This window comes from Peromyscus maniculatus, chromosome 22 (genome assembly GCF_049852395.1).
Source record: "Peromyscus maniculatus bairdii isolate BWxNUB_F1_BW_parent chromosome 22, HU_Pman_BW_mat_3.1, whole genome shotgun sequence".
NCBI lineage: Eukaryota > Metazoa > Chordata > Mammalia > Rodentia > Cricetidae > Peromyscus > Peromyscus maniculatus.
In genome coordinates, this window is record NC_134873.1 from 18,026,019 (window position 1) to 18,050,962 (window position 24,944).

General features: G+C 42.8%; 1 protein-coding gene across 3 annotated transcripts in view; it reads left to right on the top strand.

The window, feature by feature from the left end:
- Nucleotides 1–24,944, top strand: part of LOC143270194 (uncharacterized) — a 32,626-nt gene that overhangs the window by 3,305 nt on the left and 4,377 nt on the right. The window contains exons 1-4 of one of the 3 annotated variants that reach the window (XR_013047197.1): nt 15,560–16,912; nt 22,822–23,053; nt 23,152–23,196; nt 24,113–24,171. Coding sequence is in view for 1 of the 3 variants with exons in the window: in XM_076559189.1 (XP_076415304.1) it covers nt 24,117–24,164 (48 nt within the window). In the remaining 2 variants the exon portion in view is untranslated. Of the gene's footprint in view, nt 1–15,559; nt 16,913–17,315; nt 23,054–23,151; nt 23,197–24,112; nt 24,172–24,944 lie in introns of those variants that run through there. The other 2 variants (XM_076559189.1, XR_013047196.1) reach the window with 2 other exon arrangements.

Genomic DNA, 24,944 nt, shown 5'->3' on the forward strand with positions numbered 1-24,944 from the left:
TACATTGATTGAACAAACAAGAAAAAAATATATGACCATCTAAACAGAGGCAGGAAATATACTTAATATTTAGCACACAGTATAAAGAGATTTAATTTAAAATTTTAGAAGATTTTTTTAAATTAACACTAATTCTTGCTAAAAACTTCCTTAAATTGGGAAAGAATATTTGAAAAACATACATAACTGGTGAATTATTGAAAAATTTTCTTGACTTAGTAAAGAGACAGATGCCCACAACACATTGCTACTGAATATTGTACCCATAAGTTATAATCATATGAAGGCAAGGTGAACCAAGACATAAGATTAGAAAAGAGGTAATAAAACTGTTGTTATTTACACATGACATAATTTAGAGAATATTCCTACAGGAGAATAAAGTCAAAATGATACACTTAGCAGGGTTCTCTAAGCAGCTCAATATGAAAAGATCTGTTGTATTCTCAGGTTTCGGCATCATTTGTATAAAATGGTATTTACAAGGGGTGGTGGTGGTGCATATCTTTTATCCCAGCACTTGGGAGGCAGAGGCAAGTGGATCTCTGTGAGTTCAAGGCCAGCCTCGTCTACAAAATGGATTCCTGAGTAGCCAGGGCTATACAGGAAACCCTGTCTCGAAAAACCAAAAAAAAAAAAAAAAAAAAAAAAGAAAGAAAGAAAGAAAGAACAGTATTTACAATATTATACCAGGCCTGTGGATGTAGTTCTTTGGTGGACTGCTTGCAGAGAGCACAAGACTCTGGATTTGATCCTTAGCAATAAAATAAGTAAATAGATAGATATAGCTGATAGATAGATAGTTAGATAGATAGATAGATAGATAGATAGATAGATAGATAGATAGATAGATAGATAGATAGATAGGTAGGTAGATAGGTAGATGGGTAGATAGATATATGATATAGATAACAGAAAGATAGATAAATATAGATGATAGATAGATAATAAAATGCCATGCCAAATCACACATTATGTGCCTCCTGATGATTATCATTACCTATGAACTATGTCATCTCTCCCTAGCAGAAAACAAATTCTGATAAATCTTAGAACCAACTTCCTCATGGTTCTAGTTCATATTGAGTTACTGAAATAGAATACTTGTGATCAGCTCATTTATGAGGGAGAGAGGTTTAGTTGGCTCCATGGTTCTGGATGTTTAAGAGCCTAATGCTAGTATGTCCTTAGTTTCATGTGAGGATGTCTCTTAGCCTAGTGCTAGCATGTCCTTAGATTCACGTGAGGATGTCTAAGAGCCTAGTGCTAGCATGTCCTTAGAATCATGTGAGGATGTCTAAGAGCCTAGTGCTAGCATGTCCTTCCCTTCACATGAGGATGTCTAAGAGCCTAGTACTAGTATGTCCTTTCCTTCACCTGAGGATGTCTAAGGTCCTATTGCTAGCATGTCCTTAGCTTCACCTGAGGTCTTTGCGTAGCTTCAACTCACAGCAGACAGAGGCAGAGGAGCAAGTGGATGTGTGTGGAAGACAAAAGGGGTCCTGACTCCTGTGGCAGCGAACCCAGTCCTCAGAGAGTGAGGAGCCATGCCTGTGAAACCTTACTCAGTCTAGAAAGAATGGCATTAAACCCGCTTGAAGGTCGCACTTTCCAACCCTGCTCCCCTGGCAAATGCATTTCTGCAGGAGTTCTGGATAAACCTCAACTCACTCACATGAAGCATGAGAGACAGCAGTGTGTGAACTGACAACATGGAGGGGGCATTATAATTTTTCCTAATTTCAGAATATTTTAGACATCTGTACAATCAAATATAATCATACCCACCCCTCCCCACTCCAACTTCCCCCATATAATCTCACAACATATCCACCTCCCAACTTCATGCTTTTCTCTTTTATAACCCACTAAGTCCAATTAGTGTTGCCTATATGTGTATGGCTACACAGCATGGGTATTTGATCAACAAAATGTTGATTGTGAAATCTAGAGAAATGACCCTTTTATCCAATACATGAATCAAACTAATAAAAGAAGAGAGACTCTGTAGAGTAGAATACAGAAACATATTGTTCAACATTCAATATGTTGTTCAACATTCAATATTGAGTTTGGCTAAATATTAATTTATGCCATTAAGTGACTGTGTGACTATTTGAATTTAAATGCTGGTGGGTATTTGAGGTATTAAGGAATTATTCAGATTTTATTGTTACATTTTTAGGTGTAATAATGATATTGTGATTAACCTGTTTTTCTTTTGTTTGTTTTTTTCTTTCTGGAGTGGGGCATTATCTCAAAATATACATACTACAACATTTACCGGTGTTATATTTAGGAAGTGATCTCCTATGCCAATGCATTCAAGACTACTTCCTAATTTCTCTTTTAGCAGGTTCAGAGTAGCTGGATTTATGTCGAGGCCTTTGATCCACTTGAACTTAAGTTTTGTGCACAGTGACAGATATGGCTCTATTTGCAGCCTTCTACACGTTTACATCCAATTATGCCAGCATCATTTGTTGAAGATGCTTTCTTTTTTCCATTGTACAGTTTTGGCTTCTTTGTCAAAAATTATATGTTCATAGGTGTGCGGATTAATGTCAGGGTCTTCAATTTGATTCCATTGGTCCACATGTCAGTTTTTATGCCAGTACCAAGCTGTTTTTATTACTGTAGCTCTATAGTAGAGCTTGAGGTCAGGGGTCGTGATGCCTCCAGAGGTTGTTTTATTGTACAGGATTCTTTTGGCTATCCTGTTTTTTTGTTTTTCCATAGGAAGTTGAGTATTATTCTTTCCAGGTCTGTGAAGAATTGTGTTGGTATTTTGATGGGGATTGCATTGAATCTGTAGATTGCTTTTGGTAAGATTGCCATTTTTACTATGTTAATCCTGCCTATCCATGAGCATGGGAGATCTTTCCATTTTCTGACATCTTCAATTTCTTTTTTCAGGGACTTAAAGTTCTTGTCATATAGGTCCTTCACTTGCTTGGTTAGTGTTACCCCAAGGTATTTTATATCATTTGTGCCTATTGTAAAGGGTGATGTATCTCAGACACAGGGATCGCCCAATAACAGAGCAATGGATGAGATCTACATGAACAACATGGACGTGAGTGGGGGTAAGGAAGGGAAAGAGAGGGAAAGAGAGCTTAGAGTACCGGAAGATCCCAGCTGGATCAATAACAGAGAGGGAGAACAAGGAATAAGAGACCATGATAAATGAAGACCACATGAGAAAAGGAAGAAACAAAGTGCTAGAGAGGTCCACAGAAATCCACAAAGATACCCCCACAATAGACTACTGGCAATGGTAGAGAGACAACCGGAACTGACCTACTCTGACAAAAGGATGGCCAAACATCCTAATTGTCATGCTAGAAATCTCATCCAATGACTGAGGGAACCGGATGCAGAGATCCACGACCAGGCCCCAGGTGGAGCTCCAGGAGTCCAATTGGTGAGAAAGAGGAGGGTTTGTATGAGTGAGAATTGCTGAGATCAAGATTGGAAAAAGTACAGGGACAAATATCCAAACGAAAGGAAACACATGAACTATGAACCAATAGCTGAGGAGCCCCCACCTGGATCAGGCCCTCTGAATTAAGTGAGACAGTTGATTAGCTTGATCTGCTTGGGAGGCAAAAAGTCAGTGGGACCGGGTCCTGTCCTCAGTGCATGAACTGGCTGTTTGGAACCTGGGGCTTATACAGGAACACTTGGCTCAGCCTGGGAGGAGGGGACTGGACCTGCCTGGACTGAATCTACCAGGTTGAACTCAATCCTCAGGGGAGCCTTTGCCCTGGAGGAGATGGGAATGGGAGGGGGGGCTGGAAGGAAGGTAGGGGGGAGAAGGGAGGACAAGAGAATCCGTGGCTGATATGTAAAATTAAATTTAATAAATTAATTAAAAATAAAAATAAAACATTTTCCATGAAATTATTTCCAATTTGCTTCAAAATGATTGAGTAACAGGTCTATGAAGATTAATCAGACCACCTTTAATTTTTTTTTTTTTTTGTGATATATATTTTTTATTTTACAATACCATTCAGTTCTACATATCAGCCATGGGTTCCCCTATTCTCCCCCCTCCCACGCCCTCCCCTTACCCCCAGCCCACCCTCCATTCCCACCTCCTCCAGGACAAGTCCTCCCCCGAGGACTGTGATCGACTTGGTAGACTCAGTCCAGGGAGGTCCAGTCCCTTCCTCCCAGACTGAGCCAAGTGTCCCTGCATAAGTTCCTGGTTTCAAACAGCCAACTCATGGAATGAGCACAGGACTTGGTCCCACTGCCTAGATGCCTCCCAAACTGATCAAGCCAATCAACTGTCTCACCTATTCAGAGGGCCTGATCCAGCTGGGAGCCCCTCAGTCTTTGGTTCATAGTTCATGTGTTTCCATTCATTTGGCTATTTTTTTTTCAATAATTGAGTAAAACTGAAATTTATTATATGCCACAGTCGTCCTAGGGACCTCCATGCTATATATATAGCCTCTATGGTTCAATGGGTTGTGGTCTGATTGTTCATTTTATATCTAGAATCCACCAATGAGTGAGTACATACCATAACTGTCTTTCTGGGTTTGGGTTGCCTCACTCAGGATGATTTTTTCTAGTTCCATCCATTTGCCTGCAAATTTCATGCTTTCATTGTTTTTCTCTGCTGAGTAGTACTCCATTGTGTATATGTACCACATTTTTTTCATCCATTCTTCCGTTGATGGGCATCTAGGTTGTTTCCAGGTTCTGGCTATTACAAATAGTGCTGCTATGAACATAGCTGAGCATGTATCTTTATGGTATGTATCAGCATTCTTTGGGTATATGCCCAAGAGTGGGATGGCTGGGTCTTGAGGTAGTTTGATTCCTAATTTTCTGAGGAACCGCCATACTGATTTCCATAGTGGTTGTACAAGTTTACATTCCCACCAACAGTGGAGGAGTGTTCCCTTTGCTCCACATCCTCTCCAACATTGGTTGTCATTGGTGTTTTTGATCTTAGCCATTCTAACAGGTGTAAGGTGGTATCTCAGAGTCGTTTTGATTTGCATTTCTCTGATGATTAAGGATGTTGAGCATTTCTTTAAATGTCTTTCAGCCATTTGTAGTTCTTGTTTTGTGAATTCTCTGTTTAGCTCTTTAGCCCATTTTTTAATTGGACTGTTCAGTGCTTTGATGTCTAGTTTCTTGAGTTCTTTATATATTGTGGAGATCAATCCTCTGTCAGATGTGGGGTTGGTGAAGATCTTTTCCCAATCTGTTGGCTGTCTTTTTGTCTTATTGACTGTGTCTTTTGCCCTGCAAAAGCTTCTCAGTTTTGAGAGGTCCCATTTATTAATGGTTGTGCTCAGGGTCTGTGCTGTCGGTGTTTTATTTAGGAAATGGTCTCCAGTGCCAATGCGTTCAAGAGTGCTTCCTATCTTCTTTTCTATTAAGTTTAGTGTAACTGGATTTATGTTTAGGTCTTTGATCCACTTGGACTTGAGTTTTGTGCATGGTGACAGATATGGCTCTATTTGTAATCTTTTACATATTGACATCCAGTTATGCCAGCACCATTTGTTGAAGATACTTTCTTTGTTCCATTGTATAGTTTTGGCTCCTTTGTCAAAAACCAGGTGTTCATATGTGCATGGATTAATGTCAGGGTCTTCAATTCGATTCCATTGGTCCGTATGTCGGTTTTTATACCAGTACCAAGCTGTTTTTATTACTATAGCTCTATAGTAGAGTTTGAGGTCCGGGATGGTGATGCCTCCAAGGGTTGCTTTATCGTATAGGATTCTTTTAGCTATCCTGGGTCTTTTGTTTTTCCATATAAAGTTGAGTATTTTTCTTTCCAAGTCTGTGAAGAATTGTGTTGGGATTTTGATGGGGATTGCATTGAATCTGTAGATTGCTTTTGGTAAGATTGCCATTTTTACTATGTTAATCCTACCTATCCATGAGCATGGGAGATCCTTCCATTTTCTGATATCTTCTTCAATTTCTTTCTTTAGAGATATAAAGTTCTTATCAAAAAGGTCTTTCACTTGTTTAGTTAGTGTTATCCCAAGGTATTTTATATTATTTGTGGCTATTGTAAAGGGTGATGTTTCTCTGACTTCTTTCTCAGCCCTTTTATCATTTGTGTATAGGAGGGCTACTGATTTTTTTGAGTTGATCTTGTATCCTGCCACTTTACTGAAGGAGTTTATCAGCTGTAGAAGTTCCCTGGTAGAGTTTTTGGGGTCACTTATATATACTATCATATCATCTGCAAATAGTGAAAGTTTGACTTCTTCCTTGCCAATTTGTATCCCTTTGATCTCCTTTTGTTGTCTTATTGCTCTAGCTAGAACTTCTAGTACTATATTGAATAAATATGGGGAGAGTGGACAGCCTTGTCTTGTTCCTGAATTTAGTGGTATCGCTTTGAGTTTCTCTCCATTTAATTTGATGTTTGCTGTTGGCTTGCTATAAATTGCTTTTATTATGTTTAGAAATGTTCCTTGTATTCCTATTCTTTCTAAGACCTTTATCATGAAGGGGTGTTGGATTTTGTCAAAGGCTTTTTCAGCATCAAGGGAGATGATCATGTGGTTTTTTTCTTTCAGTTTGTTTATATGGTGTATTACATTGACTGATTTCCGTATGTTGAACCATCCTTGCATCCCTGGGATGAATCCTACTTGGTCGTGATGGATGATTGTTTTGATGTATTCTTGGATTCGGTTTGCCAATATTTTGTTGAGTATTTTTGCATCAATGTTCATGAGGGAGATTGGTCTGTAGTTCTCTTTCTTTGTTGCATCTTTGTGTGGTTTGGGTATCAGGGTAATTGTAGCCTCATAAAAAGAGTTTGGTAGTGTTCCTTCTGTTTCTATTGTGTGGAACACTTTGAAGAGGATTGGTATTAGTTCTTCTTTGAAAGTCAGGTAGAATTCTGCACTGAAACCATCTGGTCCTGGGCTTTTTTTAGTTGGGAGACTTTTGATGACTGTTTCTATTTCTTTAGGGGTTATTGGTCTATTTAAATGGTTTATCTGGTCTTGATTTAATTTTGGTATTTGGTATTTATCCAGAAAATTGTCCATTTCTTCCTGGTTTTCCATTTTTGTGGAGTACAGGTTTTTGAAGTATGATCTGATGATTCTCTGGATTTCCTCATTGTCTGTTGTTATGTCTCCCTTTTCATTTCTGATTTTGTGAATTTGGGTGTTCTGTCTTTGCCTTTTGGTTAATTTGGCTAGTGGTTTGTCTATCTTGTTGATTTTTTCAAAGAACCAACTCTTTGTTTCATTGATTTTTTGTATTGTTCTCTTGTTTTCTATTTCGTTGATTTCAGCCCTCAATTTGATTATTTCCTGGCGTCTATTTCTCCTGGGTGAGTTTGTTTCTTTTTGTTCTAGAGCTTTCAGTTGTGCTGTTAATTCATTGGTATGGGATTGCTCCATCTTCTTTATGTGTGCATTTAGAGCTATGAATTTTCCTCTTAGCACTGCTTTCATAGTGTCCCATAAGTTTGGGTATGTTGTACTTTCATTTTCATTGAATTCTAGGAACTCTTTAATTTCTGTCTTTATTTCTTCCTTGACCCATTGATGTTTCAGGTGGGTATTATTCAGTTTCCATGAGTTTGTGGGTTTTCTATAATTTTTGTTGTTATTGAGTTCTAACTTTAAGGCATGGTGGTCTGATAAAATACAGGTGGTTATTCCAATTTTTTTGTATCTGTTGAGATTTGTTTTGTGTCCAAGCATGTGGTCAATTTTTGAGAAGGTTCCATGGGGTGCTGAGAAGAAGGTATATTCTTTTGTGTTAGGATGGAATATTCTGTAGATATCTATTAGGTCCATTTGAGTCATAACATCTGTTAGGTCCTTTATTTCTTTGTTAAGTTTCAGTCTGGTAGATCTATCTTTTGGTGAGAGTGGTGTGTTAAAATCTCCCACTACTAATGTGTGGGGTTTGATGTGCGTTTTAAACTTTAGTAGTGTTTCTTTTATGAATGTGGGTGCTTTTGTATTTGGAGCATAAATGTTTAGAATCGAGACTTCATCTTGGTGGATTTTTCCTGTGATGAATATGTAATGTCCATCCTGGTCTCTTTTGATTGATTTTAGTTTGAAGTCTATTTTGTTAGATATTAGGATAGCTACACCAGCTTGTTTCTTAGGTCCATTTACTTGGAAAACCTTTTCCCAGCCCTTTACTCGGAGGTAGTGTCTGTCTTTAGAGTTAAGGTGTGTTTCTTGTATGCAGCATATGGATGGGTCCTGTTTTCTAATCCATTCTGTTAGCCTGTGTCTTTTTATAGGTGAGTTGAGACCATTGATATTGATGGATATTAATGACCAGTGATTGTTAATTCCTGTTATTTTTTTGGTTGTGTTGTGTTGTCCTTCTGTGGTGTATGTTGGTGTAGGATTATCTATTGCTTGATTTTTCATGGATGTGTTTAGCTTCTTTGGGTTGAATTTTCCCTTCTAGTGCTTTCTGTAGGGCTGGGTTTGTGGACAGGTATTGATTAAATCTGGTTTTATCCTGGAATATTTTGTTTACTCCGCCTATGGTGATTAAGAGTTTTGCTGGGTATAATAGTCTGGGTTGGCATCCATGGTCTCTTAGTGTCTGCATGAGGTTTGTCCATGATCTTCTATCTTTCATAGTCTCTATTGAGTAGTCTGGTGTTATTCTGATGGGTTTGCCTTTATATGTTACTTGGTCCTTTTCCTTTGCAGCTCTTAATATTTTTTCTTTATTCTGTGTGTTTAGTGTTTTGATTATTATGTGGCGAGGGGACTTTTTTTTTGGATCCAGCCTATTCGGTGTTCTGTAAGCTTCTTGTATCTTCATAGGTATTTCTTTCTTTAGGTTAGGAAAGTTTTCTTCTATGATTTTGTTGAATATATTTTCTGTGCCTTTGAGTTGGTATTCTTCTCCTTCTTCTATCCCTATTATTCTTAGGTTTGGTCTTTTCATGGTGTCCCAAATTTCCTGGACGTTTTGTGTTAGGACTTTTTTGTCTTTATTGTTTTCTTTGACTGACGAATCTATTTTCTCTATCGTGTCTTCAGTGTCAGAGATTCTCTGTTCCATCTCTTGCAATCGGTTGGTTATGCTTGTTTCTGTAGTTCCTGTTCGTTTTGTCAGGATTTCTATTTCCAGCATTCCCTCAGCATGTGTTTTCTTTATTGTCTCAAATTCACTTTTCAGATCTTGGAATGATTCTTTCATCTGTTTAATTGCTTTTTCTTGGCTTTCTTTGATTTCTTCCCATTTTTTGTTCCTTTTTTCTTCCATTTCTTTAAGGGAGTTTTTTATTTCCTCTTTAATGGAGTTTTTCATTTCCTCTTTAAGGGAAGTTTTTATTTCCTCTTTAAGGGAGTTTTTTATTTCCTCTTTAAGGAAAGTTTTTATTTCCTCTTTAAGGTAGTTTTTCAATTCCTCTTTAAGGAAAGTTTTTATTTCCTCATTGAGGGAATGTTTTATTTCTTCTTTAAGGGCCTCTATCATCTTCTTAATGTCATTTTTAGGGTTGATTTCTTCTGTTTCTTCTGTCATGGTATGTTTAGGTCTTGCAGGTGTAGAATCACTAGGTTCTGATGTTGCCATATAGGTCTTTATGTTGTTGCCTGTATTTTTGCACTGGCGCCTATTCATCTCTTCCTCTGTGAGGTGCAGGTGGTGTCTGTGTCTGAGAGTGCCTCTCTTGTTCTAATTTTTAGTCTTGGTTTAGTAGGGGTTCTTGGTTAAATTGGTGCTTTTGGGCTATTTCTTCAGGGGCAGCTGATTTCGATCGGTGAATTATATACTTATGATTCTGGTGATCTGGTTTGGTGTCTGGGTAGCGCCTTCTTCTGTGTTCTCAGGTCACTTTTTGTTCATTTGTCAACTCCTCAGCTGATCTTGTTTCTTCAGACTTTAAACTGTAGGCATCTGAATCCTCTCCCAGATGGGTTTCAGCTGAGCAGGGTAGTCTCACCAACACCTCCAAGTTGTTGGGTTTCACAGGATCAGCAGCTGGGCCCTGGGTTGTCCTCAGACGGAGTGTTCAGATTCGTTCTGGTTCTGACCCACGGAGATAGCTTCTTCCCCAGATGTTGGGGTTAGGGGCGTCCCTGTTCCAAGCTGTGTCTGCTTGTCTCCGTCCCTGGGCCTGTTTACCTCTGCGGTCCGCCGCCGGGCCTGTATGTCCCTGTCAGCTGCCGCTGGGTCTGTCTGCCTCTGGGGGCCGCCACCGGGCCTGAATGTCCCTGTCGGCCGCTGCATGTCTACCTCAGCGGGATGCCGCTGGGCCTGTCTTCCTCCACAGGCCGCCGCCACAGGCCTACCTGCGTCTGCTTGTCTTCGCCGCCGGGCCTGTCTACCTCTGTGGACCACCGCTGGGCCTGAATGTCTCTGCCGGCTGCCGCCGGGCCTGAATGTCCCTGTCGGCCAATGCCGCCGGGCCCGTTTACCTCAGCGGGCCGCCGCTGGGCCCGTCTACTTCTGTGGGCCGCCGCTGGGCCTGAATGTCTCTGCCGGCTGCCGCTGGGTCTGAATATCCCTGTCGGCTGCCGCCGCTGGGCCCCTCTACCTCCACCGGCCCCCGCCGCAGGCCTACCTGCGTCTGCTTGTCTCTGCCGCCGGGCCTGTCTACCTCTGTGGGCCGCCGCTGGGACTCGGCGTCTTCACATGCTGCTTGTCATGGCGGTGGCTGCAGTGTCTCCCCTAGAGTCGTTTTCAACTATGAGTTAAATACCAGAAACTGGAAGAGAACAAGGACATGTCTGCGTCTTCATTATTATATTTGCATTGTTTTTATTTATGTATTTTATTGTATTTTATTTGTTCTATATGTGTGTGGGTGCATGTATGCAATGGCAAACGTGTGGCAGGTCAGAGGACAGCTTTTAGGAGTTAATTCTCTCCTCTCATCTTGTGGGTCCCAGAGATCAAACTCAGGTTATCAGTCTTAGCAACAAGTACCTTCACTTGCTGAACCATTTCATTGGCCAATAGATGCATTTTTTGTTTGTTTTTGTGGTTGCTATTGTTTTTAGTTTTTGAGACATGGTCTCACTACCACAGATGCATTTTTTTTTTATTGACTGCTTATTTATAAGGAGGAACTAGACACAGGAGCACGAAGAGAAAACTAGAGCTGACTGGGCTGAGCTGGGCTGCAGGTGGCTAAATGCTGCGGGCCTGGAGGAAACAGGAAGGAAAGCAGAGGAACTGGAGGCCAGCCAGAAGTATCTGGGAACAGCCCAGCTGTGTGACTCTTTAGTTAGCACAGGCTTTGTCCAGCCAGATGTCCTCAGCATCTTGTTGGTCCCCCCCCGCCCCCCCCCCCAAGGAATTTGACTATTCATTCTGAAGTTGTCTCAAATGTTCCTCATAATCACACGGACTCCTCAGAGGCCGAATACATTTTTCAAATTTGTTAATTTTTGTTGTACTGGGAATTGAATGGAGGGCCTTGCTCATACTAGATAAGTGCTCTAAACTGAACTATATCTCTACCCCTCGAATCATTCTTTTATTTTTTAATTAATTAATTAATTTATCTATCTATTTATTTATTTTTGGTTTCTCGAGACAGGGTTTCTCGTGTAGCCCTGGCTGTCCTGAATGAAAGTCACTCTATAGACCAGGCTGGCCTCGAACTCACAGAGATCCACCTGCCTCTGCATCTGAAGTGCTAGGGTTAAAGTTATGTGCCACCACCATCTGGTCCTCAAATCATCCTTACATGCTCATTATAACAAGAGATCTTTTACATAGAGGGGAGACGCAGCCAGGACCTAAATAGGTTTCGATTCCTCCTGACATTGTCATTTACTGATTGATAAGAAATTTTTTTAATTTTTTTAAATTCTTTGAGAATTTCATTTAGCATAAACATGTGCTGACCATATAATTCTGCCTGTGGGGCCATCCACTGGATTTGGGTGACTACAAGAAGCCATACCCTCACAGAAAACTGACACACACACACACACACACACACACACACACACACCCCGCCCAGGCCATTGTTCCTCAGTAAGGGTCGGAGAGCAATTTATGTAGATTTTTCAGGCCCTCGGTGTTATCTCTTAAAAGATGCACTGAGGCTGGGTAGTAGTGGTGCACACCTTTAATCCAAGCACTCTGGGGAGGCAGAGGCTGACAGATCCCTGTGAGTTTGAGGCCATCCTGGTTTACAGAATAAGTTCCAGGACAGGCTCCAAAGCTACACAGAGAAACCCTGTCTCAAAAAAAAAAAAAAAAAGAAAAAGAAAAAAGAAAAGAAAAGAAAAAAAAAGATAGACTGACTTGCCCAATGAATACTCAATTTTATGTCATGCATGATGATTCATGCTTGCAATCCTAGTACTCAGGGAGGTGGAGGAGAAAGGATTCTTATGAGTTCCATGCCAGCCTGTCCTACACAGTAAGTTTCCGAACAGTGCGCACTATATAACTAGGTCTGTCTGCAAACAAATAAAACCACAAAGATGTATCTTTAGTAAGGCATGGTGATGCATGCCTCAAGTCCTAGTGACTCAGGAGGGTGGCTTGAGTCCAGGATTTTCAAGGCCCTGTCTCAGTAAATAAAACAAAACATGGTGGCACACAACTTGAATTTCAACACTAGGAAGGTTTCAGGAGAATTAAAAGTTCAAAAAACAGAAAGAAAGGGAGAGAGGAATGGGTTGGGGCCGTGGATAGAAGGAGGGAGGGAGGGATAGAGGGAGGGAGGGAGGGAGGGTACGAGGGAGGGAAGGAGGAAAGAAAGAAAGGAATGGACTCGAGAGATGGCTAGATGGTTAAGAGTACTTGCTGTTCTTCCAGAGGACCTGAGTTCAATTCCCAGTACCCAGATCATGTGGTTCACAAATACACAATTTTAACTCCAGCTCCAGGGGATATAATGCCCTCTTCTGGTCTTCAGGGACACCTGCATTTATGTGTGTATAACCACACAGAGACACATGATTTTATATATATATTTAGACAGGGTCTCGTCTATGTAGCACTGGCTGGCCTGGAACTTACTATGTAGACCAGGCTGGCCTCAAGCTCACAGAGACCTGCCTGCTGCTGCCTCGAGTACTGGGATTAGAGGTGTGCAACACCACACCAGGTTAAAATAATTTTAAAAAGAGAAAAAAGATGGTATGTAAAATGAAAAAAAAAAAACTTTTTAAAATAAAATTTAAAAAAAAAAAGAAACCAGGTAGTGGTGGCCCATGCCTTTAATCCTAGCATTCTGGGGCCAAAGGCAGGCAGATTTCTGTGAGTTTAAGGACACACTGGTGTTGTGGGCTAATGCTCTCATACACTGCAAAGATTTGTCACTTAAATTGGTTTAATAAAATGCTGATTGGCCAGTAGCCAGGCAGGAAATATAGGTGGGGTGACCAGACTAGGAGAATTCTGGGAAGAGGAAAGGTGGAGTCAGGAGTCACCAGCCAGAGGCAGAGGAAGCAAGATGAGACTGTCACACTGAGAAAAGGTACCGAGCCACGTGGCTAAACATGGATAAGAATTATAGGTTAATTTAAGTGTAAGATCTAGTTAGTAATAAGCCTGAGCTACTGGTTGATCATTTATAAGTAATATTAAGCCTCTGCGTCAATTATTTGGGAAGTGGCAGCTGGGTATTTGGGAACAGGTAGGTGGAGAGAAACTTTGCCTGCATCCTGGTGTACCAAGTGAGTTCCAGGACAGTCAAGGCTACACAGTGAAACCCTATCTTGAAAAACCAAAAAGAAGAGAAGAAGGAGAGGAGGAGGAGGAGAAGGGAGGGAGGGAGGGAGGGAGGGAGGGAGGGAGGGAGGGAGGGAAGAAGGGAGGGAGAGAGAGAGAGAGAGAGAGAGAGAGAGAGAGAGAGAGAGAGAGAGAGAGAGAGAGAAAGGAAGGAAGAAAGAAAAGAAAAAAGGAAAGAAAAGAAAAAAGGGAGTGCTTACTGGTTATTTTGTGAAAGACTATGATTTAAATATTAAGAATTTAGAAATATGCCAGATGCACGAAGCCCTATAGTTATGAAACTTGATTCGAATGAACATTGGGGAGTGATTAATAGAAGAGGCAGTATGAGAACTGGTGTTGGAGAACCACATGTGTGGTGCCAGATGCAGTAGTGTTGGGAGGTGAAAGCCAGCCTCAGCCACATACACATGAGGCCAGCCTGGGCCACATGAGGCCATTCCTCAAAAAATGATTACAAGGGCTGGAGACATGGCTGGGCATGAAGAGCACTGGCTGCTCTTCCAGAGGACCCAGGTTCGCTTTCCAGCACCCACATGGCAACCAACAACTATCTACAGCTCCAGTTCCAGGGGTTCTGATGCCCTCTACAAGCTTCTCTGGTCATCCACATGCATTTGGAACATACATACACACACACACACACACACACACACACACACACACACACACACACACACACACAGATTTTTAAAAATCATTCTCAAAACCCCGCTAGTTAGTATGCTCGATTGTGACTGGGTGTGAGCATGTATAAATCACAAAGAAAACCACTCAGAACTTGACATCGGGTTTAGGAGGAAGACAGAGAAGGCAAGGAACTAGAAGAAGAGCAAGGCATGGAACATCCCAGCTAGATTCTATCCATGAAGACATTTCAGCATCTCTCAGCCTGTGGGTAGAGATCCCTTTGACAAATCTCTATCTCCAGGAATATTTGCATTATGATTCACAACAGTAGCACAAATACGATTATGAAGTAGTAATGAAAACAGTTTTACAGTTGAGGGGGATCACCACAGCATGAGGAACTGTATTAAAGGGTCGCGGCATTAGGAAAATTGAGAACCACTTGCGTAGAGGGATGGGGACTTGCAAAGGTCTCACAGCAGAGCAGAGAGTCCCTATGTGCATGGAACAGAGAGAAGCTTTTAGAAAAAGAGTCAAGGGGGCAAAGGGAAGGGGGCATCTGGGAAGATCGGATAAAGAGGGGCGGGCCTGAGGAAGAGGAGGAGATGGGTTTTGGGGAGAACAGAGAACGTACGACACAGTTGTCTTAGAGACAGGAGAAAGCATACGGGGAGAGTGTATCAAGGTTGCTTAGCAGCATACAGAGCCACCTAAGCTGTGTAGTCATTAAACTACGGGCTGGCATGGTGGATGTCGTTCCAAGGGTAAATAAAATGAATGGAAGTTTCTGATGTGGATACTAAAAAATTAACTACCTATCATAACAGGCAGAATATATTGGAATAAAGAAAATTAAGCCAATTTGTTTACTTTTGCTACAGCTGGCAACCTAGAGGAGAGACAAAGAGTATACCATGTGGGGCTGGAGGGATGGACAGTAGGTACAGGTGCTTGCCACCAAGACTGTTGACCTGAGTTCGATCCCGGAATCCATGTGATGGGAGGAGAGGACTGATTCCTGCAAGTTGTCCTTTGATCATATGCATGCTGTGGCATGGGCACATGTATACACACACATACATACACACTGAAAAAAAGGGTTAAAAAATCATATACAAAAAATCCCTTAGCCATACACCGCGTCTTCTAATCTTTGATTTAAGATGAAAGGATTTTTGGTTTGGGTTTTTTTGTTGTTGTTGTCGTTGTTGTTTGCTTGATTTGGGGGGGGGGGAGGGCTGGGGTGGTGGATAGGGTCTCACTATATAGCTCTAGCTGTCCTGGAACTCTCTATATAGACCAGTGAGTTCACTGGCTGGCCTTAAACTCACAGACTCACCTGCCTCTGCCTCCCAAGTGCTGGAACTAAAGGCGTGGGGCATTATCCCTGACTGAAAGGTCTTTCCTCCTTTCTTCTTTTTGTCTTTGTTTTGTTTTCATTGTTGCTGCCTGGTTTTTGTTTGTTGTTTTGTTTTAGATAGAGTCTCGGGACATCCTTGAACTCACTTTGTAGCAAAGAATGACCTTGAACTTCTTTCTGATGTCCATGCCTCCACCTCTTGTGGGAGCCCGTTCTCGGGTTCCTCGTGGCTTTACCCAGCAGGTCCGAATAGAGGATGATCAGGACCACGGGCCTGAGTGCAGGTGTCTGAGATGGTCTGCACTTGGCTGTGCTGGGGGAGGAGGTCTTTTGCTCCACCCCCTTGGCGTCTCTATAAAAACCCTGGGCCAGAGACAGTCGGGGCCCGTTGGAATAGGTTCCAGGCCCTCTCAAGGCTATCCTTTATTTTCTATCTGTTTATCTCTGCGAAATTCTCCGCAATAAATCCTTCTATCTAATATTTCCTGCTGATTGCACTCAAGAAAACTCTAGGGAACCGTGGGGGTGGTGGGTAAACGCCCCACAACCTCTTGAGCATTGGGGTTGCAAGTGTGTACCTCTATGCCCAGTATTATGTAGTGCTAGGATCAAACCTAGGCTTTATGATGCTAGGCAAGCATAGACTGTTTCCCTAAACAAGAGGGTTTTGTTTTTTTTTTCCCTTAAGATTTATTTATTTACTATGTATACAATGTTCTGTCTGCATGTATGCCTTCAGGCCAAAAGAGGGCACCAGATCTCATTATAGATGATTGTGAGCCACCACATGGTTGTTGGGAATTGAACTCAGGACCTCTGGAAGAGCAGCCAGTGCTTTTAACCTCTGAGCCATTTCTCCGGCCCGCTTAAGGCTTTCTTTGAAAGTGCATTTGTGCGTTTGGATATTTGTAACCTGAGTATCTTTGCACACCTGATACAAAATGTTCTAAGTTTTGCTCCTGTGGTCTAATAAACTGGAAGTAAATCTATTCAGTCTCTGGTAGACCCACTTCCTTGTATTTCAAATACAGGAACTTGGCTCATCTTCATGTGTCCACAAAATTTCCTTTTTTTTTTTTTCCCCCTTTTGAGACAGTTTTGTCATGGAGGTCAGGGTGGCTTAGAATGGGCGATGTAGCCCAGGATTGCTTCTAATTCCTCACTTTCCTGCCTTCATCTCCTGAACGTTGGGACTACAGGAAATAGCCCTTCATTTTTTTGTGCATGCAGGTAGGTATATGTGCTTGTATGTGTTCCTGTGTGTGCATGCAGGTAGGTATATGTGCTTGTATGTGTTCCTGTGTGTGCATGCAGGTAGGTATATGTGCTTGTGTGTGTTCCTGTGTGTGCATGCAGGTAGGTATATGTGCTTGTGTGTGTTCCTGTGTGTGCATGCAGGTAGGTATATGTGCTTGTGTGTGTTCCTGTGTGTGCATGCAGGTAGGTATATGTGCTTGTGTGTGTTCCTGTGTGTGCATGCAGGTAGGTATATGTGCTTGTGTATGTTCCTGTGTGTGCATGCAGGTAGGTATATGTGCTTGTGTGTGTTCCTGTGTGTGCATGCAGGTAGGTATATGTGCTTGTGTGTGTTCCTGTGTGTGCATGCAGGTAGGTATATGTGCTTGTGTGTGTTCCTGTGTGTGCATGCAGGTAGGTATATGTGCTTGTGTGTGTTCCTGTGTGTGCATGCAGGTAGGTATATGTGCTTGTGTGTGTTCCTGTGTGTGCATGCAGGTAGGTATATGTGCTTGTGTGTGTTCCTGTGGAGATCAGAGGTCATTCCTCAAGTGCCATCCACCTTGTTTTTTAAACCGAGTCTCTCATTGCCCTGAAGCTTGCTGATTAGGCTAGGCTGGTTGGCCAGCGCCCCAAGGATACACTGTCTCAGCCGCCACAGTCACCTGGCCTGGTTTGTTTATGTGAGTGCTGAGAATTGAGCTCAAGTTTTTATGCTTGTGGCAAACCTTGAGCAACTATGCTATCTACCTAGTCCTCCACGCCGCTAATATTTTTATTAATTAATTATTAATTAATCATTTTTTGAGATAGGGTCTTACTATGTAGTCCTGACTCTGTCCTGGAACTCACTCTGTAGACCAGGCTAGACTCGAACTCACAGAGATCCACCAGCCTCTGCCTCTTGAGTGCTGGGATTAAAGGCGTGTGCTGCTGACAGGCCTGGCCTCTCTTTTTATCTTTTTTTGAGTGCTCAGAAAATGTATTCTGGTAACCTTCCAAGATACTCTGAAATGTCAGTTCACAACATTTGGTACCAGGGAACAAGTCTGGACCCTAGGACAGCACATCTATTGTACTCTCCCTTATAAAGTGGTAATGGAGGAATTCACCCCGAGAGGTCCTGACATTCCATCTCATTGAATGTCTTTAGAAAAATTCTTCTCAGATGGCTTAGAGGTTAAGAGCACTGACTGCTCTTCCAGAGGTCCTGAGTTCAATTCCCAGCAACAACATGGTGGCTCACAACCATCTGTAATGAGATCTGGTGCCCTCTTCTGGCCTGCAGTCATACATGCAGGCAGAACACTGTATACATAATAAATAAATAAATCTTCTAAAAAGAAAAGAAAAGAAAAATCCTTCTCTAAGCTTTGGAAGTCCTGAGAACAGGAAAGCATTGATTTGGAGCAGAGCGAAGTCGGTGTGAGCAGAACAGGACGAACTTGAACATAAATCATGTCATCACCATCACGAGGTTCCCTCTCAGCTGCCTTCCGCATTTGGGTCTCTAGGCAGACCTGGTCCTGAAACTGTCTAAAACCTTCGGGCCAGCAGACTGTGATCAGTGGCATTGCTGACCCAATTTGTCTGCTTGGAGGTGGGGCCTGCCACTATTTGGTGTCCAGGTTTATACCAAACTCTTCCTCATACACTGTCCCTTTCACTCCCGACAAGAGCTCTCCATCAGGGCTGGAGAGATGGCTCACCGGTTAAGAGCCTTTGTCGTGCTTGAAGAGGCCTCAAATTCGGTTCCCAGCATACTGAGCAGCTCCTGCCTGCCCCTCCAGCTCCAGGGGATCCGACACCTCTGGCCTCCTTGGGCACCTGCACTCAGGTGCACATACCCATATATAATTAAAAATAATAAAATAAAAATCTGTATAAAGCCAGGTACTGTGGTGCTCACCTTTGACCCCAGCACTCAGAAGGCAGGAACAGGCAGATCTCTGAGTTCAAGGCCATCCTGATCCGCATAGCAAGACCCAGACCAGCCAGATAACTCAGAGGTTAAAGTGTGTGCTGCTCTTGCAGAGGACCTGGGTTCGATGCCCAGCACCCACACCAGTTAACTCACAACTGTCTGTCCCTCCAGTTCCAGGGGATCCGACACCTCTGGCCTCCTGGGACACCTGCACATACATGAACACAGGCACACACACATACATACCCAGAATTAGAACTACAACAAATCCTCAGAGAGAGGGAGAGAGACTAGTGAGGAGTCTGGGAAGGGATGAGAGGGGCCACAGCAGCCAGGGAACAGAGAGCAACAACAAGCTCAAGCAATATGGGGAGATGGGGAGAGCTAGACTTGGATCTAACCACAGGCCATCAGCTGTGAGCACTTGCTCTCACACAGGTAGCAAGGTGGGAAAGAACAAGATCAGACCCAAAGTCAGAGGTTCTGATAGACCCACCCCGGCGCTCTACATTGTCGCGTCTGTCCTATCCCCTCTCCCCGCCCCCAGGGGTGGCATGGCTCCTGGAGCTATATCCGTCCAGAGTTCTTGGCTCCTCACAGGGGTCTCTTTCTCTCCAGTCTTCACTCCACACAGTGGTTTTTGGTTTTGTTTGTTTGTTTGTTTTGTTTCAAGACAAAGTCTTAGTAGGTAGTCCAGGTTCACCTCAAACTCACAGCAGTCCTCCTGTCTCAGACTTCTGAGTCCACATGTTTCTAAGCTGCAGAAAAAGAGGTTCTGAGGTTGTAGCAAATGTGTCAGGTCCCAGTCATATCTGCCCAGCACCCAAGTTCCTGTATTTGCTGACAACCCCTTCCCGAAAGCATGAATGCTCTGTCTGAAAGGGTTTCCTGTTGACCAGAGAATGTTGGACTCATTCACAGGGCAGACCAGAAGAGCCAAGGTGTTAATGTCCTCAACAGCAATCACCAAGCAATAAACAATGCCCAGAGCTTCTGTGGACATACATATTTCAGTTGCTTATCACTGGCAACAAACCTAACCCGAATCAAGTGTCTTTTGACAACCATTGTTGTTTCTTTGTTGGGCAAAGTATTGCTCACCTGTGACCCCGGCACAAAATCAAATACAGTGAGGTCTTGGGGAACGTTAAGCAAGGTAATCATAAGACCTTCTTTTACTCTCTTTCCCCCAGAGAAGATCAAGCTTGCTTCAAATGCACTGTGGAGACCAGGTTGGCATCCAACTTTTCCAATCCTTCTGCCTCTATCTCATGAATGCTGGGATTACAGGTATATACCATGATGCCCAGACTTTTTTTTTTCCCTCCCCCCTTCAGGATTTGATAGCCCAAGCTAAACTGAAATTCACTGTGTAGCCCAGGCTGGCCTCAAACTTACTGTGATCCTCTACCCTCAGCCTCCCATTTGTACCATCATTATAAATGGCTTGTGTTTCATTTTATTTATTTTATACAGGATCTCATGTAGCTCAAGCTAGCCCCAAACTTGATATGTTAGCCAAGCATGACCTTGGATTTCTGATCCTCCTGCCTCTGCTTCCTCAGTACTGGGGATGGAAACCAGGGCTTCATGCAAACTAGGCAAGTACTCTACCAATTGAATGACATTCTCAGCCCATAGTCCACAATTTAAATATATTTTGCTATAACATCTCCTTTTTTTTTTCCTTTTTGAAATTGGTTCTCAAAAGAAAAGAGGAAGAAGAAAAGAAGAAGAAGAAGAAGAAGAAGAAGAAGAAGAAGAAGAAGAAGAAGAAGAAGAAGAAGAAGAAGAAGAAGAAGAAGAAGAAAAACAGGATCTTACTATGTAGCTTTAGCTGGCCTGGAACTCATAGACCAGGCTAGCCTCAAACTCTTAGAGATCTACCTGCATCTGCCTCCCAAGTGCCTAGCTATAGTGTGTTATTCTATGGAGGACAGCATTGATGGGCTGAATGAGAGGGACAGACCAGGGAGTAAAAGCAACAGTAGACGCTAAGAGACCATTTAGGAGGTTCTTGCAGTATTCTGCTCAAGATTTAACGGGGAAGTCAACTGTATCGGTGCACACTAATCCCAGCACCTGGGAAGCAGAGGCAAGTGTATTATCACAAGTTCAAGGCCAGCCTGTCTACATAGGAAAAAATGCCATACCAACCAAGGCTGTAAATGGAGGACTCATTATTATTATTGTTGTTGTTGTTATTATTATTATTATTATTATTATTATTTTGGTTTTTTGAGACATTATTTTTTTTAAAAAAAAAAATACTATTTTGGGGGCACTGGGGAGATGGCTCAGCAGTTAAGACCTCTTGAAGAGGACTCAGGTTTGATTTCTAGCATCTACATGGTAGCTAACAGCTGTCCTTAATCCCAGTTTCAGAGGATTCAACAGGTTCATACACATACATGCATGCAGGCAAAACATTCATACACATAACGTAAAATAAATATATCTAAAAAGTTTTAAAGGAAAAGGGGCTAGAGAGATGGCTCAGTGGTTAAGAGCACTGACTGTTCTTCCAGAAGACCTGGGTTCAATTCCCAGCACCCACATGGCAGCTCACAACTATCTCTGACTCCAGTTTCAGGGGATCTGACACCTTCGTACCAACACACATAAAATAAAGTTAAATAAATTATTTTTTTAAAATTTTTTAAGAAAAAAGAAAAAAAAAATTAATGGAAAAAAAGGTAGTTGGCTGTGAACCTGGTGAAAAATAGCCATGCTGAGTGAGTATAACTGAGACATGGAGACTATTTTTGCTAAAAGCAGGCTGCTCATTGGGCCCTGTAAATATCTGAGTAGCTAAAAAAAAAAAAAAAAAAAAAAAAAAAAAAAGATTAAAAACATGAGTACATATACCTTTATTTTGTATGTCTCCCTTGCTCTGAGTCATTCACTCACTCCAGCAATCACCTTGGATCCCAGGAACAGGTCTGATGGCCAAGTGTCTTGTGACAAGACAAATCTATTCCCCACACAGTGATGTCTCCTCTCTCCTCGTTTATTGTCAAGCCAGGATCTCAGGTATCCCAAGCTGGCCTTGAGTTCACTATGTAGCCAAGGATGGTCTTGAACTCCTGATCCTCTGCCTGTGTTGTCTAAGTGTTCCATCCCTCCCAGTTTTATGTGCCGCTGAAGATCAAACCCAGGGCCTTGCGAATGCCAGGCAACTCAACATACTAAGTTACCTCTCAGCTTTTTCCCCCCTAATTTTCACCATTATTCTTTTTGTTTTGTTTTGGGTCTGGACCCGATTTGTTGGGACCCCCAGAGTGGAATCTGCCTTAGGACTCGAGTTACTCCAGGACTTGCTGCCTAAAGCATTGTTAACAAATACAAGGCCTTTCACATTGTGGTCATTTAATAATCAGTGAATGAATGCTGCTCCCTTCCTTGCTGAAATGCCATGATCATATCTTTCACTCTACTGATGAAATGAGGAATATTGTAAATCATTCTCTGCAAATGGATTCCATTTTCTAGTTGATAACAAGTCTTTTGTATAGGTGCTTCTGGGTGTGGGTGGATATGTTCATTGGGGGTTTTTGCTTGTGTGTGTGTGTGTGTGTGTGTGTGCGTGTGCGTGTGCGTGTGCGTGTGCGCGTGCGCGTGCGTGTACGCATGTGTGTTTAATATTATATCCCACCCTTATTCTCTAGTTCACTTTTTAAACATCTTACTCCCTCTCCCTCTTCACCCTCTTTCATCCCCACCCAGAGTAATGGAAGAGTTTTCCAGAAGCTCCTCTGAATAATTTTCCTTTGTAAAGCAAATTGAGTGGTGGTGGACTCAAGCTCCTCGCTCTGGAGACTGGAGGTGTAGGGTTGGTTGATATCCAGGGCCTCCAGTTGGTGGGAGAGGTGAACCGTGCGTGCTTTGAGTGATGAGGGCACCAGACACGGAGAGCCATAATCACTTTATCCCATTCAGGCTCTGCCCCGACTCCTTTTTTCATTTTTTTTTTTTTCAGCCCTAACTGGAACAAAACGCAATCAACATATGTACTTAATTTGACAAGGAGAAAGGGCCACGAACAACTGTAAATTGTCACAACAGCGGCAGCTAGCAGCCTTGATGTCTGCGGTAACAAAGAAGAGAGAGCAGTCTGCTTTGCACATCAAAGGGGACCGTCACATCCCTCAACTGAGGATGCGCATGAGGTGTGGAAGAGGGTATCTGAAGCAGGAATCATTGCTTCCAGGGTGAGCAAAACATCCAGAATCCCCGTGGAGAGAGGGAGTTTGCCACTGAGTAGCAAGATAAATAATAAGAGCAGATCACGTTTTTTCTTTCTTTCTAGAGATGACATTCATGAAATTCCTGCATCAGCCAAGAGAGTTTGGAGGTCAGTTTTAACTAGCTTTGCTGCCAGGTCTTGGAGGCCTGGAGTGGGGGCCCCTGAACCCCGACTTCCTCCTGCTGAGCGTTTTCTCAATCCAAGGCCACTCCACTTTCCTCTGTGCAACGTCCTTTCTCGGAGATGCAGTTTGTGTGTGACTCTCTAGATAGCCTTCGTGTGCGTGTGCATGTGCGTGTGTCTCCTTTGTGTGTATGCAGGAGGCATGGGTGTGCACCCATGGAGGCTAGAGGTCATTGGAGGGTACCTCCTTCTTTGACTCGCCACCCTTAGTGGTTGAGATGCGATCTCGCTGAACCTGGAGCTGACTGATGGGCTGGCCTGGCTGGCCAGGAAGTCCCCTGGGATCCTCCTTTCTCCAATCCCAACTCTAGGATTACAGGTGCATGTAGCCATGCCTGCTTTTTTTATGCGGGCACTGAGACTCAAACTCAGGTCCTCATGCTTGCCCGAGCAGTTTACCTACTGATCCACCTCCCAGCCCTAGATAGCTTTCTGACATCTTTCTTTCTTTCCTTGGGGGATGTTCTGTAAGGCAAATGTGTTAATAAATAAAACACTGATTGGCCAGTAGCCAGACAGGAAGTATAGGCGGGACTAACAGAGAAGAGAATTGAGGGTACAGGAAGGGAAGAGACTGTCTGGAGCCGCCACCAGGACAAGGAAGATGTAAGGTACCAGTAAGCCACGAGCCTCGTGGCAAAGTATAGATTAATAGAAATGGGCTAAATATGAGTAAGAGCTAGACAATGATAGGCCTGAGCTAATGGCCAAGCAGTTTAAATAATATAAGCGTCTGTATGTTTATTTTATAAGTGGGTTAAGGGACTGCCGGGGCTTGGCGGGACCCGGAGAGAAAACTCCAGCTACACGTGTTTATGGGTGTGTATCTCTCTGTGTGTAGGTGAATGCAAGTGCCCTGGGAAGAAAATATCAAAATCCCTGGAGCTGGAATCGTAAGTTGTAAGTTGTAAGTTGTAAGGCACTTGATGTGGGTGCTGGGAACCAAACTTGGCTCCTCCACAAAAACAGTCTCTCCAGCCCCACACTGATTGGTTTTCTTGAAACAGGGTCTCACTGTATAGCTCCAGTTCACCTGCAACTCGCTATGTAGATCAGTTTTACCCTCAACTGGCAATGATCCTGCTTCTGCCTTCCTAATGCTGGGATTCCAGGTGTGGGCCACTGTGCCCTACTGAAGTTAATCATTTCACTGCAGGTAGCCCTTGAACCACACTGTAAGAAAAACAGCCATGGGACTAAAATAAGCACACATTAGACTTTTCTTAAGCTAGACTGCATCGTGGACTCAGTGGTCAAGAGCACCAGCTGTGGGGCAAGAGCGATGTCTCAGTGGATAAAAACACTTGTTCTTGCAGAGGTCCAGGAGGCAAGTACCCCCATTAGATAGCTCACAATCTCCCGTCACTCCAGTGCTGGGAAATCTGATGCCCTCTGGCCTCCTGGGTATCTGCATGGACATGGTACATATAGATGTGTGCCAACACACATATACATGGATAAAAATAACAACTCTTTAAAATATAATAATGATAATGATAATAATAATAATAATAATAATAATAATAATAATAAACATCAGTTGTAGACTAGTATGATGGCTCAGCAGGTAAAGGTGCTTTGCTGCCCAACCTGCTGTCCTGGGTTCCATCCCCAGGACCCACATGTTGGGAGAGAAACAATTTCCTCATATTGTCTTCTGAACTCCATGCGCG